The sequence below is a fragment of the Eretmochelys imbricata genome, chromosome 14, assembly GCF_965152235.1.
Source record: "Eretmochelys imbricata isolate rEreImb1 chromosome 14, rEreImb1.hap1, whole genome shotgun sequence".
NCBI classification, from domain to species: Eukaryota; Metazoa; Chordata; order Testudines; family Cheloniidae; genus Eretmochelys; species Eretmochelys imbricata.
In genome coordinates, this window is record NC_135585.1 from 19,843,259 (window position 1) to 19,865,277 (window position 22,019).

General features: G+C 45.2%; 1 protein-coding gene across 1 annotated transcript in view; it reads left to right on the forward strand.

The window, feature by feature from the left end:
* TBCD (tubulin folding cofactor D) overlaps positions 1-22,019 on the forward strand; it is a 252,362-nt gene that overhangs the window by 185,780 nt on the left and 44,563 nt on the right. The window contains exons 31-32 of the mRNA XM_077833123.1: positions 10,854-10,937; positions 17,152-17,310. Of these exons, the coding sequence (XP_077689249.1) occupies positions 10,854-10,937; positions 17,152-17,310 (243 nt within the window). The remainder of the gene's footprint in view (positions 1-10,853; positions 10,938-17,151; positions 17,311-22,019) is intronic.

Sequence of the window (22,019 nt, forward strand, 5' to 3'; positions counted from 1 at the left end):
TGTTGTGATTTAATAAAAATCAAATTCATCCTTAAGGACCTTAAACGTATTAGCTTGAACACAAAGGCAGATGCCTTAAGCTAAATATGTAATTGCCATCATGAATGCTAAAACAGCCTATAACCAACCACATAATCTAGATATGGAGAATTACAATCACATTTTATTTGTAAGATTGTATATTATTATTATAGTGCTTTTCATCCCAGCAGATCACTATACAGTTTAAAACAAGAACAAACCCACTCTCTTTTCCTCCTTCCCCTGCCATATACAAGTAGTGTACAGGGATCATCCAATTTACCACTGAGATCTAGCCATCTCTGGGATGAACCTGCAGCAATTATTTAATAGTGTCCAATAACACTACACCTCTGTTTAGGACAAGAAGTGAAAAATAAGTCATCTAGCCTAAACTACAAGTGGAATTTTAGACAGAATATTTCCTTGAGAGCCATGATAATATGGAATCAGTACTCTTCATTGTTAATTGACAGATCTAATTCTACAAGATGCTCTGTCACAATGCTTAGTAATGCCTTGGAAAAGCATACAGGGATAAAACAATCTGCAACAATCCCCCTTGTTGAAGTTCAGTTTTGTTTCCTTGTGTTTGTCAATACATGCTCTGAGGTGAGAGTGCCCAGCTCTCCTATATTCACCTTCAAAACTGTTGTAAAAGCTTACCATTGCAGGCACAGTATGTGCTCCTTATGATGATGGAAAGGAGAAGGAAAATAACTTGTGACCATCAGGAAAAAAAAAAAAAAAGTTAAAGGGCAAGTGGACGGTTGTAAGGCTGTCCTATATATGGTAAGGTTTGTAAATATTTTAGTTGTGATATTTCTGTGTCACAGTTAGAGACCTATGCTGGCCTACCGATAACCTGCATTTGATAGTTTTTCCTTGTGGCTGGCGGTCACTTTACTATAGTGACCATCCCTAGAGCTTTTTAGTAATAACAGGTCTACACACTCCCATCCACCTTCCTGGCAAAGGTGGTGATGCATATTTGAATCTTTGGAGCAGAAAAGGAACTAACATACAGTAGAACCTCAGAATTATGAACACCTCGAGCATGGAGGTTGTTCGTAACTCTGAACAAAATGTTCTGGTTCTTTCAAAAGTTTACAACTGAACATTGAGTTAATACAGCTTTGAAACGTCTCTATGCAGAAGAAAAATGCTGCTTTCCCATTATTTTTTTTAGTAGTTTATGTTTAGCACAGTACTCCACTGTATTTGCCTTTTTTTGGGGGGGGCGGGGGGGAGGGTCTGTGCTGCTGCCTGATTGCGTATTTCTGGTTCCAAATGAGGTGTGTGGTTGACTGGTCAGTTCTGCTGCATGCTGGTGGTTATTACACTTTCTCACAGAGGTGAAATGTAGCACCTCCTGAGGGTATGGCATGATGCCTTTAGAACTCTCTCTGCTTCCTGCTACTTATGTGATGGGAGCGTGATCCCAGAAACATGCATTTGCTAATGTTTCTTTTCTGAAGGTTTAAGAGTAAATACTTTTCTCATATACAGTCCTCCCTTTTTCAGCATCTACCATTCAGCTGTTGATATGCTAGCCTTATGGCAAAAGTATTTGACATGCCTCCTAATGTGCTGAAATTTTCAGAAGCCATTGTAAGTACATTCAATAGTAAATGCAGCTGCACAGACATTTTAATAGGAGTTTGACCAAACATTGCAATTTTAATTCAATGCCATAAGTTTAGGACATGGGTTCTCTCACCCAGAATGGAACACCTCTTCATAGCGATTGTCTTGTGAACCAGTTTATTTCTCATTCACAATCACATAACATCTGTGTGGCAACTACATTAATTGCTTATGTGGAAAAATTAATATTAGGGAATTATTTGATGATGATTTGTGCTGCCTTAAGTAGGATACAGCAACTGGAAACAAACAAGAATCCTCCTTCCTACACCTCCTGAAGACTCACCATTGCTGTGATGTTACAAATCCCTGACTGGTAATCATACTTAGGTTGGTGGTAATCTGGACCGGTCCCTTTTCCCTCCTACTTCCTCACTGTTAGGGCTTGTCTACATGGGGCAATTACTGGAATGGCTATTGCAGAATAAACTATTCCAGAATAGCTCTTTTTGTGTGCAGCCTCTTATTCCGGGATAAGAGTGTCCGTGTGGAGTAGCGTATTCTGCAGTAGCTGTTCTGGTCAATTAACCCATGTAGACTCGCCCTGATTAACTTTCCCATTCCTCCCTCTACTTTTGTCATTAATTAAAAATAAAATCTTCAATAGAACCTGGGATTTTCAAAGGATCCTAAGGGATGTAGCTGTCATTGAAATTCAAGTGAGATTTGGGTGCTAACCTCCCATAAAGCTCCTTTGACAATGCCAGCCAAAATCAACAATAACATGTAACTAAAGAAAGCAGTTCTCACTGGAGACTGTTAAAAGCTGTATACTTTTGAAAAACTGGCCCCTAAAGTGTGAGTATTTCTAGTTTAGTTTCTTTCAAACAAATAGATTTAGGTGGAAGAACTGTAGAAAAAAAATCTCAATTTCTGCGTGAAAGAGACCTTTTCTTTAGTGTGTGTTTTTTTTCTTTGAAGGTTTTGTGGGAAAGTTAATCAACTTTACTTTTCATATGAGAACTTAACATTCCTTATGACAGATTGTTTGCTGGGACTTGTCCAATCTGTCTACAGATGTTAAAAAAGAATATCTAATAATAAGTTACTGTATGAACAAGAGAAAATACTCCGTGATGAAAGATTGCCAAGCTGTTATATTGAGTTTCATCATTTGTTTTCTAAGTAGTATAACTTTCTTACTAACACTTTATAAGTGGATCACCCATTTTTAGACTTCATACACAATCACCTTGTATTGCCCTTGGAAATTCTACAAAAGCACAAGGGTATGTTTTCTTCACAATATATAGGTGCAATTCTCATAAAGTTTGAGGAATTATGAGGAGTTTGTATTGAAAAGGGAAGATGCTGCCAGGAGGGTTGATGTGGCAAATTTGATGGGGCAGGTGGTCCTTGAGTGCTTTTAAAATTTATACCAGCTGAGGATCTACCCCTATATTTCCCATATGCTAGAAAGAAGTTAACTTTCAGTACCTGTGAGTTTATAAGATGATATGACTCTTAGGGATGGGGACATTTTGTTTTTTAAAATGGTTACTTTATTTACCTTGTAGCCTTTATATTGAAATGATCATATTTAATCATTATGAAGGCAGAAAACTTTTGCACCATATTCAATATACTTAAGATATAGAAAAGATAAATATTACAAGTACCTCATAGTGTTATGTACATAATTTTCTGGTATTTATAATTAAGCCACAAAACTACAGAACTCTGCTTATATGCAGGTTTCAGAGTAACAGCCGTGTTAGTCTGTATTCGCAAAAAGAAAAGGAGTACTTGTGGCACCTTAGAGACTAACCAAATTATTTGAGCGAAAGCTGTAGCTCACGAAAGCTTATGCTCAAATAAATTAGTTAGTCTCTAAGGTGCACAAGTACTCCTTTTCTTTTTGCTTATATGCAGTTAACATGTTTTGAATTACAGAATTTTTTTCTGGTTGAGAAGATTAAACTTAGAACTTTACACAAATATGACACTTCTGAGAATCCTTTAAATACAAATGATAGTCCTTTGTTTTGAAATGAGAATGTGCATGAAAGGGTATGTCTACACTACGGAATAAGGTCGAATTTATAGAAGTCGGTTTTTTAGAAATCTGTTTTATATATTCGAGTGTGTGTGTCCCCACAGAAAATGCTCTAAGTGCATTAAGTGCATTAACTCGGCGGAGTGCTTCCACAGTACCGAGGCTAGAGTCGACTTCCGGAGCATTGCACTGTGGATAGCTATCCCACAGTTCCCGCAGTCTCCGCTGCCCATTGGAATTCTGGGTTGAGATCCCAATGCCTGATGGGGCTAAAACATTGCTGCAGGTGGTTCTGGGTACATATCGTCAGGCCCCTGTTCCCTCCCTCCCTCCATGAAAGCAAGGGCAGACAATTGTTTCGCGCCTTTTTTCCTGAGTTACCTGTGCAGACGCCATACCACGGCAAGCATGGAGCCCGCTCAGGTAACCGTCACCCTATGTCTCCTGGGTGCTGGCAGACGCGGTACAGCTTTGCTACACAGTAGCAGCAACCCATTGCCTTTTGGCAGCAGACAGTGCAGTACGACTGGTAGCCGTCCTCATCGTGTCCGAGGTGCTCCTGGCCACGTCGGCTGGGAGCGCCTGGGCAGACATGGGCGCAGGGACTAAATTTGGAGTGACTTGACCAGGTCATTCTCTTTAGTCCTGCAGTCAGTCCTATTGAACCGTCTTATGGTGAGCAGGCAGGCGATACGGATTGCTAGCAGTCGTACTGTACCATCTTCTGCCGGGCAGGCAAGAGATGAGGATTGCTAGCAGTCGTACCATCTTCTGCCAGGCAGGCAAGAGATGAGGATGGCTAGCAGTCGTACTGTACCATCTTCTGCCGAGCAGCCATGAGATGTGGATGGCATGCAGTCCTTCTGCACTGTCTGCTGCCAGCCAAAGATGTAAAAGATAGATGGAGTGGATCAAAACAAGAAATAGACCAGATTTGTTTTGTACTCATTTGCCTCCTCCACTGTCTAGGGGACTCATTGCTCTGGGTCACACTGCAGTCACTCAGAGAGAAGGTGCAGCGAGGTAAATCTAGCCATGTATCAATCAGAGGCCAGGCTAACATCCTTGTTCCAATAAGAAAAATAACTTAGGTGCACCATTTCTTATTGGAACCCTCCATGAAGTCCTGCCTGAAATACTCCTTGATGTAAAGACACCCCCTTTGTTGATTTTAGCTCCCTGAAGCCAACCCTGTAAGCCGTGTCGTCAGTCGCCCCTCCCTCCGTCAGAGCAATGGCAGACAATAGTTCCGCGCCTTTTTTCTGTGCGGACGCCATACCAAGGCAAGCATGGAGGCCACTCAGCTCACTTTGGCAATTAGGAGCACATTAAACACCACACGCATTATCCAGCAGTATATGCAGCACCAGAACCGGGCAAAGCGATACCGGGCGAGGAGGGGACGTCAGCGCGGTCACGTGAGTGATCAGGACATGGACACAGATTTCTCTGAAAGCATGGGCCCTGCCAATGCATGCATCATGGTGCTAATGGGGCAGGTTCATGCTGTGGAACGCCGATTCTGGGCTCGGGAAACAAGCACAGACTGGTGGGACCGCATAGTGTTGCAGGTCTGGGACGATTCCCAGTGGCTGCGAAACTTTCGCATGCGTAAGGGCACTTTCACGGAACTTTGTGACTTGCTTTCCCCTGCCCTAAGGCGCATGAATACCAAGATGAGAGCAGCCCTCACAGTTGAGAAGCGAGTGGCGATAGCCCTGTGGAAGCTTGCAACGCCAGACAGCTACCGGTCAGTTGGGAATCAATTTGGAGTGGGCAAATCTACTGTTGGGGCTGCTGTGATGCAAGTAGCCCACGCAATCAAAGATCTGCTGATATCAAGGGTAGTGACCCTGGGAAATGTGCAGGTCATAGTGGATGGCTTTGCTGCAATGGGATTCCCTAACTGTGGTGGGGCCATAGACGGAACCCATATCCCTATCTTGGCACCGGAGCACCAAGCCGCCGAGTACATAAACCGCAAGGGGTGCTTTTCGATAGTGCTGCAAGCTCTGGTGGATCACAAGGGATGTTTCACCAACATCAACATGGGATGGCCGGGAAAGGTACATGACGCTCGCATCTTCAGGAACTCTGGTCTGTTTCAAAAGCTGCAGGAAGGGACTTTATTCCCAGACCAGAAAATAACCGTTGGGGATGTTGAAATGCCTATATGTATCCTTGGGGACCCAGCCTACCCCTTAATGCCATGGCTCATGAAGCCGTACACAGGCAGCCTGGACAGTAGTCAGGAGCTGTTCAACTACAGGCTGAGCAAGTGCAGAGTGGTGGTAGAATGTGCATTTGGACGTTTAAAGGCGCGCTGGTGCAGTTTACTGACTCGCTTAGACCTCAGCGAAAACAATATTCCCACTGTTACTACTGCTTGCAGTGTGCTCCACAATATCTGTGAGAGTAAGGGGGAGACGTTTATGGCGGGGTGGGAGGTTGAGGCAAATCGCCTGGCTGCTGGTTACGCGCAGCCAGACACCAGGGCGGTTAGAAGAGCACAGGAGGGCGTGGTACGCATCAGAGAAGCTTTGAAAACCAGTTTCATGACTGGCCAGGCTACGGTGTGAAAGTTCTGTTTGTTTCTCCTTGATGAAATCCCCCGCCCCTTGGTTCACTCTACTTCCCTGTAAGCTAACCACCCGCCCCTCCTCCCTTCAATCACCGCTTGCAGAGGCAATAAAGTCATTGTTGCTTCACATTCATGCATTCTTTATTCATTCATCACACAAATAGGGGGATGACTACCAAGGTAGCCCAGGAGGGATGGTGGAGGAGGGAAGGAAAATGCCACACAGCACTTTAAGCACAGCACTTTAAAAGTTTACAACTTTAAAATTTATTGAATGACAGCCTTCTTTTTTTGGGGGCAATCCTCTGTGGTGGAGTGGCTGGTTGGCCGGAGGCCCCCCCTCCGCATTCTTGGGCGTCTGGGTGTGGAGGCTATGGAACTTGGGGAGGAGGGAGGTTGGATACAGAGGGGCTGCAGTGGCAGTCTGTGCTCCAGCTGCCTTTGCTGCAGCTCAGCCATACACTGAAGCATACTGGTTTGGTCCTCCAGCAGCCTCAGCATTGAATCCTGCCTCCTCTCATCACGCTGTCGCCACATTTGAGCTTCAGTCCTCTCTTCAGCCCGCCACTTACTCTCTTCAGCCCGCCACCTCTCCTCCCGGTCATTTTGTGCTTTCCTGCACTCTGACATTATTTGCCTCCACGCATTCGTCTGTGCTCTGTCAGTGTGGGAGGACAGCATGAGCTCGGAGGACATTTCATCGCGAGTGCGTTTTTTTTTCTTTCTAAGCTTCACTAGCCTCTGGGAAGGAGAAGATCCTGTGATCATTGAAACACATGCAGCTGGTGGAGAAAAAAAAAGGGACAGCGGTATTTAAAAAGACACATTTTATAAAACAGTGGCTACACTCTTTCAGGGTAAACCTTGCTGTTAACATTACATACATAGCACATGTGCTTTCGTTACAAGGTCGCATTTTGCCTCCCCCCACCGCGTGGCTACCCCCTCAACCCTCCCCCCTCCCCGTGGCTAACAGCGGGGAACATTTCTGTTTAGCCACAGGCAAACAGCCCAGCAGGAATGGGCTCCTCTGAGTGTCCCCTGAAGAAAAGCACTCTATTTCAACCAGGTGACCATGAATTATATCTCACTCTCCTGAGGATAACACAGAGAGATAAAAAACGGATGTTGTTTGAACGCCAGCAAACATACACTGCAATGCTTTGTTCTGCAGTGATTCCTGAGTACGTGTTACTGGCCTGGAGTGGTAAAGTGTCCTACCATGAAGGATGCAATAAGGCTGCCCTCCCCAGAAACCTTTTGCAAAGGCGTTGGGAGTACATCCAGGAGAACCGCGAATGCCAGGGCAAAGTAATCCTTTCACATGCTTGCTTTTAAACCATGTATAGTATTTTAAAAGGTACACTCACCAGAGGTCCCTTCTCCGCCTGCTGGGTCCAGGAGGCAGCCTTGGGTGGGTTCGGGGGGTACTGGCTCCAGGTCCAGGGTGAGAAACAGTTCCTGGCTGTCGGGAAAATCGGTTTCTCCGCTTGCTTGCTGTGAGCTATCTACAACCTCATCATCATCTTCTTCGTCCCCAAAACCTGCTTCCGTATTGCCTCCATCTCCATTGAAGGAGTCAAACAACATGGCTGGGGTAGTGGTGGCTGAACCCCCTAAAATGGCATGCAGCTCATCATAGAAGTGGCATGTTTGGGGCTCTGACCCGGAGCGGCCGTTCGCCTCTCTGGTTTTCTGGTAGGCTTGCCTCAGCTCCTTCAGTTTCACGCGGCACTGCTTCGGGTCCCTGTTATGGCCTCTGTCCTTCATGCCCTGGGAGATTTTGACAAAGGTTTTGGCATTTCGAAAACTGGAACGGAGTTCTGATAGCACGGATTCCTCTCCCCATACAGCGATCAGATCCCGTACCTCCCCTTCGGTCCATGCTGGAGCTCTTTTGCGATTCTGGTCACCTCTGCTGATGAGCTCTGCATGGTCACCTGCAGCTTTCCACGCTGACCAAACAGGAAATGAGATTCAAAAGTTCGCGGTTCTTTTCCTGTCTACCTGGCCAGTGCATCTGAGTTGAGAGCGCTGTCCAGAGCGGTCACAATGGAGCACTCTCGGATAGCTCCCGGAGGCCAATACCGTCGAATTGTGTCCACAGTACCCCAAATTCGACCCGGCAAGGCCGATTTAAGCGCTAATCCACTTGTCAGGGGTGGAGTAAGGAAATCGATTTTAAGAGCCCTTTAAGTCGAAAAAAAGGGCTTCATCGTGTGGACGGGTGCAGGTTTACATCGATTTAATGCTGCTAAATTCGACCTAAAGTCCTAGTGTAGACCAGGGCTTAGTCTGTTTGCAGGAAGACGGTGAATCGAAACATCCAAAATATTTAGGTTTAAAACAATTTACTAGGCATATATACTCACTAATTTCCATGAAGGTTACACTGAGTATTAGGGATGTATAATACACAGTAAATGATAGTGCAGACAATATACTATATTTTAGTACTGATACACAAACTCCAGCTAAATCTTTAAATTCTTGCATGATGAATAGAATCACAGAGGCTCAGTTCCCTTTGCCTATTAGCCAGGACTTCAATAAAACATACACGGTTAAGACAACCACCACAGAAAGATGATAAAAGGAAATGATGTTTCAAAAATCACTTTACATTTCCTTGAACTTTTTTTAAAAGAAAGAGTCTAAACAATTAATAGTCAAGTTTAAAGCACTTTCCCCCCTTCCTTCTGAAGGTGGGAAAGGTTTTATATATAAATATTCCACAATACCTAGGCACTGTGTGTATGTCAAATACTTACCAAATAGTTTAAGACAATTAAGTGCTACTCATAGAAGTGACATAAACATATATGAAGCTTACTGATATCAAACTAAACATTATAAATGGCCACAGTCTTTGACATTGGGTGCCTAAAGCTAGGTATTTAAATCCATATTTTGGCAGAAGTCAAATGGGAGAGCTCATCCTTTTGAATTGAGGGGTACTCAGCCATTTTGAATATCATACCATTTTTTAGGTGCCTACTTTCAGCAGCCAAGCTTGAACTTTTTGCCAACATATCTGTTTGATTAGATCGGGGTCAGCAACCTTTCAGAAGTGGTGTGCCGAGTCTTCATTTATTCAGTCTAATTTAAGGTTTTGCACGCCAGTAATACATTTTAATGCTTTTTAGAAGGTCTCTCTCTCTATAAGTCTATATATTATATAACTAAACTATTGCCGTATGTAAAGTAAACAAGGTTTTCAAAATGTTTAAGAAGCTTCATTTAAAATTAAAATGCTGATCTTATGCTGCCATCCCACTCAGCCTGCTGCTAGCCCGGGGTTCCGTTCACCTAGGCCGGCAGCAGGCTGAGCGGGGCCTGCAGCCGAGACCACGGCTGGCAAGGGGCTGGCAGCCACAACCACAGACCAGCAGTGGGCTGAGCGGGGCCGGCGGCCAGTCTGGGGTTCTGTCCGTCGGCCCCGCTCAGCCAGGGTCTTGGCCGCCGGCCCCTCTCAGCCCGCTCCTGGTCTGGGATCCCAGCCCTGCCCACATAGAGTAGGTATCTACCTTCTCCCTGGTTCTAGCCCATTCTCGTCCTCTCTCTGCACTGAGCTGAGGGTGGGAATGCTCAGGGCTGGGGGTGAAGGTGCAGGCTGGGGGTTGGGGTGTACGGTCTGGCCAGGAGCTAGAATGAGGGAGGGGGCTCAGGGTTGGGGCAGGAGGTTTGGTGTGGAGTGCTTACCTGGGCAGCTCCCATTTGGTGTGAGGGGTGCAGATGGGAATGTGGTGGTGGGGGTGCAGGAGCTCTCGTTTGGTGCTCAGGGTGGGGTGGGAATGTGGGGGGTACAAGAGTCAGGGCATAGGGTGTGGGGGGGGCCTGGGGGTGTGCAAGGAGGGTGCAGGAGTCAGGGCAGAGGGCTAGGGGCATGTGAGGGGAGTGCAGGAGTCAGGGCATGGGGTGTGGGGGGGTGCTGGAGTCAGGGCTGGGGTCGGGGGGGTGCAGGGGTCAGGGGTCAGAGCAGGAGGCTGGAGTGTGTGTGAGGAGGGTGCAGGGGTCAGGGCAGAGGGCTGGGGGTGTGGGCTAGGGTCATGGGGGGTGCTCCCAGCCCCCTGCCCAGAGTGACTCACGGCAGGGGGCTGGAGGGGATATGCACTGATTCCACCCCCCTTCCCCACAGCCCCGTCCCCACCTCTTCTCCGCCGCCTCCCCGGAGCAGTGAGCGCGCTACAACTCTGATTTTCCCCCTCCTCTCAAGGGCCATCAGCTGATCGGCGGCAGGGAGGGAGAGGAGGAGGGGCAGGCACCCAGCATGCTGGGGGAAGAGGCTGGGGAGGGGGACCTTGCCTGCCCTGCAGCAGCTGCCAGGACCAAGCTTCTTCACCCTGCCCCCGTGGGGGCGGGGGGCAGAGAAGAGCGCGCCTGGGCGGGCAGGATTTTTAATGGCACGCTGCTGCCTGCCGGGGTCCCAGCCTGGGTTCGGCAGCGGGCTGAGCAGGGCTGGCAGCTGGGACCCGGCAGGCAGCAGTGTGCCATTAAAAATCAGCTCACGTGCCGTTTTTGGCACGCGTGCCATAGGTTGCCGACCCCTGGATTAGATGAATTATATCTGTGCATTTATTTTAAAATTGTTGTACTTCATTTCCACAGGGTACGAGAAGCTGCTATGACAAGTTTAATGGAGGTGACACTTTTTTTGGTACAGAATGAACCAGAGTTGCTGGATGCTAACATGTAAGTAGCTTGTGCTTTTTGTATACTGTTCTGTGATTTCATGTTTGGTAATTTCCAGTCCCTGTTAGAGAGTATGTGACCATACGTATAATATTGCCTGCATACTGTATGTAATACCTCTTACCAAGTATTTACAAAGCTTTTCATAAAAATCACAGCTAGGGTGACCAGGTATCCAGTTTTTGACCGAAACACCCGGTCCAAAAGGGACCCTGGTGGCTCCGGTCAGCACTGCTGACCAGGCTGTTAAAAGTCGATCGGCGGTGCTGCGGAGCTACGGCAGGCTAGTCCCTTCCTGTCCTGGCTCTGTGTTGCACCCCGAAAGTGGCCAGCAGCTCCAGCTCCTAGGCAGGGGGGCAACGGAGTTCCATGCGCTGCCCAAGCACCAGCTCTGCACTCCCATTGGCCAGGAACCGCAGCTAATGGGAGCTGCGAGGGCAGTGCCTGCAGGCAAGAACAGTGCATGGAGCCTCCTGGCCCCCCTGCTTAGGAGCCGGACCAACTGCTGGCCGCTTCTGGGGTGCCCTGCAGTCCGCTGTGCCAGGACAGACAGGAAGTCTGCCTTAGCCCCCCCTACTGTGCCACTGACTGGGAGCTGCCGGAGGTAAGCCTGCACCCCGAGCCCCAACTCCCTGCCCCAGCCCTGAGCTGCCCCCAAACCCGGAGCCCTATCCTGCACCCCAAACCTCTCATCGTCAGCCCACATTCCCAGATGGAGTCCTCACCTCCCCTGCACCCCAACTCCCTGCCTCAACCCGCAGCCTCTCCCACACCCTAAATCCCTCATCCCCAGCCCACCCCAGAGCCCGCATCCCCAGCTGGAGCCCTCACCCATTCTCGCACTCCAACCACCTGCCCCAGCCCGGAGTCCCCTCCCGCACCTGAATCCCTCATTTCTGGCCTCACCCAGGAGCTCTCACTCCTTCCTGCACCTAACTCCCTGCCCCAGCCCAGTGAAAGTGAGTGAGGGTGCTGGAGAGCAAGCCATCAAGGGAGGGGAAATGTAGTGAGCAGGGTGCATGGCCTCGGGAATACTGGTCCCCAAATATTTCTTTGCAGAACCTTTCTGTTCCTATCCCTAGCTCTCTTTTCCTCAGAGAGACTCTTACCCTTTTATATTTCTGGTTTGATGGCAATAAAACTCACCTGGTCTGACGCTGGGATGAGTCAGAAGAACAGATTTGCATATTTATGTAGGGTCTTGGAACTAACTTGGTAGAAAGTTGTTAGAAGAGTATTGCATCTCTAATCAGGGTCCTAGAACTTGACAGAGAGCATAGCTGACTTCGTATTGGCCTAATTCTTCTTTTTTAATATAATGAAAAAGGAAACACAAGCCAGAAACACAATTTCTCCATATTTTGATTTATTTTGTATTGTATTCTTAATAACCCACAGAATCCAGACATTAGAGCTGATGTAGGTTCACCTGCAGCAGAACCTACATAAGAACTTTAGAAATCAATATGGATCTGCAGAATAGAGTGGATAAACCAGTCAGCTAACTATGTGCATGTCATAAATATAAAGGGAAGGGTAACAATCTTTCTGCATACAGTGCTATAAAATCCCTGCTGGCCAAAGGCAAAGTCCTTTTACCTATAAAGGGTTAAGAAGTGAAGATAACCTCTCTGGCACCTGACCAAAATGACCAATGAGGAGACAAGATACTTTAAAATCTGGAGTAGGGGGAAACAAAGGGTCTGTCTGTCTGTGTGATGCTTTTGCTGGGAACAGAAAAGGAATGGAGTCTTAGAACTTAGTAAGTAATCTAGCTAGATATGCGTTAGATTTCTGTTTTGTTTAAATGGCTGGTAAATAAGTTGTGCTGAATGGGATGTGTATTCCTGTTTTTGTGTCTTTTTGTAACTTAAGGTTTTGCCTAGAGGGATTCTCTATATTTTGAATCTAATTACCCTGTAAAGTATTCACCATCCTGATTACAGAGGTGATTCTTTTATCTTTTCTTTAATTAAAATTCTTCTGTTAAGAACCTGGTTGCTTTTTCATTGTTCTTAAGATTCAAGGGTTTGGGTCTGTGTTCACCTATACAAATTGGTGAGGATTTTTTATGAAGCCTTCCCCAGGAAAGGGGGTGTAGGGCTTGGGGGGATATTATGGGGGGGGGGGAAACGTTTCCAAGTGGGTTCTTTCCCTGTTCTTTGTGTAACACTTTGGTGGTGGCAGCATAAGGTCCAAGGACAAATGGTAAAAGTTTGTACCTTGGGGAAGTTTTAACCTAAGCTGGTAAAAATAAGCTTAGGGGGTCTTTCATGCAGGTCCCCACATCTGTACCCTAGAGTTCAGTGTGGGGAAGGAACCTTGACAGTGCACCTTTTCCTTTTATTATGATTATTAGTTATTTATTGAGAGACCTGTACAGAAAATTCTTGGTGCTGTAGTAAGTGAACTCTTTGAAACGGTACTTATCCTATGCCTCAACTGATTCTATGCAATAGTTTGTTGTCCCAGAAGTTAAATTTTAGATGATACTTAAAATAGTAAGCCTGATGGCTTGACAGAAGATGAAAAATCTTGTCATATTTGCTAAAATGGGTGCGTTAGCCTGGGTGTCCTGATTAAACTATAATGCAAGTAATTCTAGTTATATTTACTACTACTATTTGCAGTAGTGTTATAACCATATTGATCCTAGGATATGGGAAAGACAAGGTGGGTGAGGGTAATATCTTCAGTTGGACCAACTTCTTTTGGTGGAAGAGACAAGGTTTGAAGCTTCACAGAGCTCTTCTTCAGGTCTGGAAAAGGTAACCAGAGTGTCACATTTCAGGTTTCAGAGTAACAGCCATGTTAGTCTGTATTCGCAAAAAGAAAAGGAGTATTTGTGGCATCTTAGAGACTAACCAATTTATTTGAGCATGAGCTTTCGTGAGCTACAGCTCACTTCATCGGATGCATACCGTGGAAACTGCAGCAGACTTTATATACACTCAGAGAATATGAAACAATACCTCCTCCCACCCCACTGTCCAGAAATGGCCCAACTTGATGATCACTTTAGATAAGCTATTACCAGCAGGACAGTGGGGTGGGAGGAGGTATTGTTTCATATTCTCTGTGTGTATATAAAGTCTGCTGCATCCGATGAAGTGAGCTGTAGCTCACGAAAGCTCATGCTCAAATAAATTGGTTAGTCTCTAAGGTGCCACAAGTCCTCCTTTTCTTTTTTCAGAGTGTCACAGCTATATACAGGGTGGGACAGATTGTTAAACATAAGGGGCTAACACGTGTGGCAGGAGACCACTTAAAATGAAGTGAGCAATTGATACCTCTGCAGTCAGTGTCCTTTTTTGAGGTCATGATTTGCAGTGTTTAACGGAGTGATTCATTTATGTTCCGAGGCTTGTCTTTTGAAGGGATTGTCCAGATTTGCTTTGAGCATGAAAACTGAGAGGGCAGATATGTAGTGATGGCTTTATGAAAAGTGTTCACTAATGGGTGATGAGGTGTTTTTGTCTTTTATCGTTTTTCTGTGTGAGTTTGTTTGAGAGTGGAATGATTGTCTGATTTCACCCACATAGTAGTTGTTGGGGCATTTGATGCCCTGGATGAGTTGTGCCACGTGTTGTGATAGGCATTAGTAGGACCCATGGATCTTGAAAGGTCTTGTGGGGAATATTGATTAGGGTAGCAGTGGAGAAATGTCCACACATTTTGCATCTGTTGTTCTGGTAGGGTCTGGTGCTGCTTTGAGTGGTGTGTCCAGGTCTGTGGGGAGCTTGCTTCTGATGATGAGCATAGTGAGGTTGGGGAGTTGTTTGAAAGCTAACAGAGGTGGTTCATGAAAGATTTCTTTCAGGATGTGGTCCATATCAAGTATGGGCTTTAATTTTTTGTTGATACCCCATATGGGTTCCAGTGTGGGATGGTAGGGGACAACTAGGGTTGTGCAGTTGGTTGGGTTTTTTCCCAAGTTGTATTGAAACAGGTTCTCTCGGGGCATTTGGGTGATCTATTCCATGATGAAATCTACTTCTCTGGTGGAGTGTCCTTTTATGATGAAAGTGGTTTTAAGAGTGTTAAGCTGTTTATCCCAGGCTTTTTCCTGGGAGCATATTCTGTGACATCTGAGTGCCTGGCTGTAGATAACCGATTTCTTGGTGTGTCAGGGATTGTTACTGGATCTGTGGAGGTAAGTGTAGCGATCCATGGGTTTCTTGTATGTAGTTGTCTGTAGGGTTCCACTGTTGAAGCTCATAGTGGCAGCCAGGAAGTCAGTGGTGGTGTGTGACTGTTCTAGAGAGAATTTGATGGATGGGTCAGTGGTGGTTGAAGTTGTGGTGGAAATCTGAGGGAGTTTAGGTCACCTGTCCAGAAAATGGAAATATCTTCAATGTATCTCAGGCATATAGTTGGTTTTGTGTGTATTTTTCAAGAAATTCTTCCTCGAGGTGGTCCATGAAGAGGTTGGCATATTGGAGAGCCACCCTAGTGTACCCATGGCTGTTCCCATAGTTTGGAGAAAGTTTGTTATTTAAATGTAAAATTGTTGTAGGTGGGGATGAAATGGAAGTATGTGGTGATGTGTTTGGGATGGATATATAAATGTTGTCTATTGCCTTGTAAATATTTGAGGCAATGCTGTCATGGTGAGGGATGCTGGTATATAGGGAGGTGACATCCATGGTGGCAAGGATGGTGTTCTGCAGGAGACGGTTAATGTTGTGGAGTTTCTGGAGATAGTAAGTTGTGTCGTGGAGGAAACTGGCCCTTTGTGTGCTGAGTGGTTTGAGGATGGTTTCTGAGAGTCCTAATATTACTTCAGAAAGAGAGCCATGGACAGACATAATGGGTTTGCCTGGGTTCTCTTGTTTGTGTATCTTGGGAAGCATGTAGAAGGTCCCTGGGTTGGGTTTTTGGGGGATGAGGTTGTAGAGTTTCTCTTGAAGTTTTGGGAAGGATTTGATATTCCTGGGTGAATTGTGGTATGAGGTGGAGTTCTTTATAGTACGTGGTGTCTGACAGTTGTCAGTTGACCTCACTGATGTCATAATTGAAGACTACAGTGGGTTCCCCCCTTTTGTATGCTGTTTGATCATTATCTGATGTCTGGATTTCAGGAACTGTATTGCTGTCCCGTCCACAGTGGAGAGATTGTGGTGGATGTGATGTTCTGTTAAGGATTTCACAGTCGATTTTCCCCCCTAAGCAATTGATATAATGATCAGCTGTGTAGTTTTGTCTAGTAGGGGTGTCCAATGAGATTATTCATTCTTTCTTATGATTGTTGGGGGGCATTAATTGTAGTAGTTGTGGGTGGTGGTATCTTTGTTGTGGAAGAATTCTTCTAATTCTCCACATTTGTTATGATATCGGGTTCTGTGGCTCATTACAGCAATTTGTAACCCACTAACCCTCCTTTGTCCTATGACTGCAGTGGTGTCAATTGCCCACTTTATTTGAAGTGGTCTCCTGCAACATGTTTTAACTCCTTGTACTTAACTATCTGACCCATCTTGTATGTAGCTGTAACACACTGGTTACTATTTCCAGATCTGAAGAAGAGCTCTGAAAAGCTTGAAAGCTTGTCTCTTCCACCAAACGAAGCCGACCCAATAAAGGATATTACCCTCACCTGTCTTGTTTCTTTCATTTGCTACTATTGTAATTTGTGCCATGCCCAAAGGTATGGTGGAGCCTCATAGAGGGGAGAGTTCTCTTTCCTGAAGGACTTACAATCTAGATACATGAGTTAGGGGAAGAAAAACAGGTTGGGTTGGACAGACACATAAAAAAGGTGAAGTAATGACTCAATTAAACAGTTACAACAGAGTTTTTGCTACATTCCAAACTTAATGGTGGCTGAATTTCACTGGTGATCCATATACAACATCCAGTCCATGAAAAGCATCTTGGTATCTTTCTGGATGGAAGGTGCTATGTGAGTGCAAGGTATAGTTAATATTACTATCATCTAGTTGTTTGGATCTGGAGGTGTTTTACAAATTAACTTGTGGCTGTTCTTAAAGATTCTTTACCACAGTAGATAATGTCATGCATTATCTAAATGTTCACTATAAAAAGAAATAGAATAAAACAGCAATCCCATTCCACAGTTCAATATTTTAGATAGTGCAGTGGGTGCAAGAAATTATTTTTAACCATTTCAAGCAATTTCTGTTTAAAGTATGTACATTTATTTATTTATTGTGATGTGATGGATTGAATTAGTTTTTTGTCTCTTAATTTGTAGCTGTAAACAGCTTATGTGCTGTGTGGCCCAGCAATCGGCTGAAAAAATAGATAGATTTCGTGCTCATGCAGGATCTGTGTTCCTCACTCTTCTGTACTTTGACAACCCTCCGATTTCGTACATACCCCACCGGGAAGAATTGGAGAGGATATTTCCAAGGTAATCTAGATCTTTATCACCTTCTAATTTATTAAGGAGGGCTTGTGGGTTGGAACCTGTCTGTGAAAATCCTTCCTGGTCTACGTCAATGTAATGAATAAATTAGTGTGTAAAAATGCCCAAGCAAACTAGGATTTCTTTCTACGGGCAATTCCATTGGAGGAGGTGCTCTATGCCAATGGAAATTTAAAATGTATATAGCAAAACTTACTTAATTTAGCTACTGTATGCAAATGCACAATGAGATTTTATAGAGTATTTAAGGAGGAGTTGGAAATTGCGGTATGTGGCTGAATATATGGTAAGGATTGAAAGAATGTATAAAAATTATGAAATATAGACAAAATAAAATAAAATGGGCATTTAACTCAAAAAGTGTTAGTTTTGTCATATGATTTAATTTGATGCACCCTTAATGATATTGCAGTGATTGAAGTTCTTCTTTTAATGCTGGTCCCAGTGGGCATTCACTGTGGATGTGCATGAAGCCAGAAGATGTTTTTCTGTAGTAATGTCTATTGGTCTGTGTCTGCACCCTCTGCCTTCCTTATGCTGTGAAGCGAGGGCATCAGGGGAGACAGACTCTCCAGTTCCTTTCTACTGCTCATGGTTTGACACCGAACCCTCCAATGTCCCAGGCTTCTGCTAGCTTTTCTACCTGAATTTCATGTATGTAATTTTTTTTCTTAGTTAGCTGTTGGTGTTAGGTAGTTTTCTTTATTGGTGGGGGGAGGGGGATTCCACCCTTCTGTTACCCTCAGTACCAAATGAGACTTCACACCCAGGTACAGGTGTGTCTAGAGCTCACGGAGAACATGTGCCAGCACTGACCATACCAAGAGCAGTGAACGCTCCAAAACCATCTACACAAGGGGCAGGACCATTCCTTGCACCATCTAAGGACAGAAGGAACTGTTCAGCTTCTGTAGCAGCAGTACTGAATTGCAAGAAGACTGCCGGACCCAAGCCTGCAACGGCAGATCCACCTACATTACAAGCCCCTCTCACCCTCCGCCTGTTAAGTCTTGATATTCCCTGCTTGAGGACTTGGCAATCTACATGGATCCAGAATTGTTGAGCCTTTCAGATCCAGTTTTGTCCAGGGATACCTGTACACTGATGTCACGTCGCTCACCAGCCCCAAGTTGTGGAGTAGAGGTGCTGACATTGGTATGCCACTTGCCAGTTCCTTCCTCTAGTCCGAGTGTTATGAGTAGTACCACTGGCTCCATCAGTAGACTCAGATGATTCTTATTCCTCCAATGATCACAATCGGCAATACCAGGAGCTTCCCTGACAGGGCTTTCAGAGCCTTCCAGGTCCCATCTCATCCCCGTGGAGCACATTAGCCTAGGGACCAATGGTACTCCATGGGTCTGTCTGTCATACCTATACAATCCTACCCACTGGCCATACGGAATCTCTGGGACCCTTACAGTAGGCCCCTTGATGATGAGGACCCTGGACAATAAAATGGATAGAGGTCCCCTACCAGGGAGGAGCCTAGAGAATCTCCTCATGCAGAGTACCTCAAGGAATCATAGACTTTGTCAGAAGGGACCATTATGATCGTCTAGTCTGACCTCATGCACAATGCAGGCCACAGAATCTCACCCACCCACTCCTGTAACAAACCCCTGACCTATGTCTGAGCTATTGAAGTCCTCAAATCGTGGTTTAAAGACTTCAAGGTGCAGAGAATCCTCCAGCAAGTGACCCGTGCCCACGCTGCAGAGGAAGGCGAAAAACCCCCAGGGCCTCTGCCAGTCTGCTCTGGGGGAAAATTCCTTCCCAACTCCAAATATGATGATCAGCTAAACCCTGAGCATGTAGGCAAGACTCACCAGCCAGACATCCAGGAAAGAATTCTCTGTAATAACTCAGATCCCACCCTGTCTAGCGTCCCATCACAGGCTATTGGGCATATTTACTGCTAATAGTCAAAGATCAATGAATTGCCCAAAATTAGGCTATCCCATCATACCATCCCCTCCATAAACATATCAAGCTTAGTCTTGAAGCCAGATATGTCTTTTTGCCTCCACTGCTTCCCTTGGAAGGCTATTCCAGAACTTCACTCCTCTGATGGTTAGAAACCTTCGTCTAATTTCAAGTCTAAACTTCCTGATGGCCAGTTTATATCCATTTGTTCTTGTGTCCCCATTGGTACTGAGCTTAAATAATTCCTCTCCCTCCCTGGTATTTAGCCCTCTGATATATATATAGAGAGAGCAATCATATCTCCCCTCAGTCTTCTTTTGGTTAGGCTAAACAAGCCAAGCTCTTTGAGTCTTCTTTCATAAGACAGAAAGAAAAGGAGTACTTGTGGCACCTTAGAGACTAACCAATTTATTTGAGCATGAGCTTTCGTGAGCTACAGCTCACTTTATAAGACAGGTTTTCCATTCCTCGGATCATCCTAGTAGCCCATCTCTGTACTTGTTCCAGTTTGAATTCATCCTTCTTAAACATGGGAGACCAGAACAGCACACAATATTCCAGATGAGGTCTCACCGGTGCCTTGTATAACGGTACTAACACCTCCTTATCTCTACTGGAAATACCTCTCCTAATGCATCCCAGGACCACATTAGCTTTTTTCATGGCCATATCACATTGGCGGCTCATAGTCATCCTGTGATCAACCAATACTCCGAGGTCCTTCTCCTCCTCTGTTACTTCCAAGTGATACGTCCCCAGTTTATAACAAAAATTCTTGTTACTAAACCCTAAATGCATGACCTTGCACTTTTCACTATTAAATTTCATCCTATTACTATTACTCCAATTTACAAGGTCATCCAGTTCTTCCTGTATGATATCCCCGGTCCTTCTCTGTATTGGCAATACCTCCCAGCTTCGTGTCATCCGCAAACTTTATTAGCACATTCCCACTTTTTTTGTGCCAGGGTCAGTAATAAAAAGATTAAATAAGATTGGTCCCAAAACCGATCCTTGAGGAACTCCACTGGTAATCTCCCTCCAGCCTGACAGTTCACCTTTCAGTATGACCTGTTGTAGTCTCCCCTTTAACCAGTTCCTTATCCACCTTTCGATTTTCATATTGATCCCCATCTTTTCCAATTTAGCAAATAATTCCCCATGTGGAACCGTATCAAATGCCATTACTGAAATCTAGGTAAATTAGATCCACTGCATTTCCTTTATCTAAAAAATCTGTTACCTCCTCAAAGAAGGAGATAAGGTTGGCTTTGGTACGATCTACCTTTTGTAAAACCATGTTGTATTTTGGGTTAGGGTTAGGAAGTAGAACAGCCAGTCCACCAGCAGCTCTTTCTTCCTTCTCTCTAGACGAGCAAATGACACTGGCCTCATCCTCACCACCAGATGATTATAGGCACTATTTGGACCTCTTAAGGTTTCTACACCCTAGCTACATTTGACCTCATCCTGAAAATGGCAGAAAAGAAGTATTTTGTTCCATCCAACGGTGGGGAATATTAATTTTCCCATTGTAATCTGAACTCTCTCGTGGCCCAGGTTGTCACAGAACGTAACAGATTATGCCATCTAGCTCCACTTTTTTGGACAAGGATACCAAGAGGCTAGATCTCTTTGGCAGAAAGAACTTCCTGTCTGCCAGCCTCCTTTTCCGTGTAGTGAATTACTAGGTATTAATGTCCAAGTATGACTTTACTAATTACAATAAACTGTCATAATTCGCTAACAAACTGCCACAGGAGTTTAGACCCCAGGCTATCCTTGATTAAAGGAAACTAGTTGCCAAAGCGTCACTCAGTGCAGTGGATACAGCTCATGCTCCGTGATGATTTTGGTTATCATGAGCAGACTTCATGGCTGCAATCCTCAGGGTCCCCCAGAGAGGTCTAGGCAACAGTGGAAAATCTCCCCTTCAAGGGTAAAAATCTGTTTAGTTAGAGAACTGGTGAATTACTCCATTGCCTTAAGGACTGTCCATGGCATGCTCAGCTCTTTGGGAATATATCCCCCTGCATCCCGGAGGAAATATTCTAGGCCATATTCTCATAGAAACTATCCTGCCTCTCAGCTCTTCTATCATCAAAGGGTCTTTGAACCACGTAAGACATTCCAAAGGATGCCGTGCAGAGGCAGAATTACTCCACCACCATCCTCCTTTCACTCCCAGCCTCCCACCAAGAAGTCAACCTTTCTCCACTCAACCACTCAGTGCACCCTTCGGTGGCCATCTGGGCTGTTTCCTTCTGATGTGGCAGCATAACACATTGGCAAATAGGATCTGGAAACCATCTTGGCAGAGTACACTGTAGAATTCCTTTCTGCCCGTTCTACAAAACCCCTCTTCAGGCACCCTTTTCACGAGACATTTCTCAAACAAGAGGGCGACTCCCTAATTCACCTGAGGAGATACAGACTATATCACTCTTACCACTGGGACAAGAGCTTTTACTCCAGATATTTCCTGGCTCCCAAAAAGGAGGACTGGAAACCTATCCTGGACCTCAGATGGCTGAATGTCTTCATATGTCATTTAAGATTCAGGATAACCATCTTGGCCTCAGTCATCTCCTTAAATGAAGGCAACTGCTTTTCAGCCCTTGATCTGAAGGATGCCTACTTCCATATAGACATTAATTTAGGACACTGGTGATTCCTGAGCTTTATGGTGGGCCTGGAACACTTTCAGTACAGGGGTCTTCCTTTTGGCCTCCTGACAGCGTTTACAAAGGTACTCTCTCCTGTAGCAT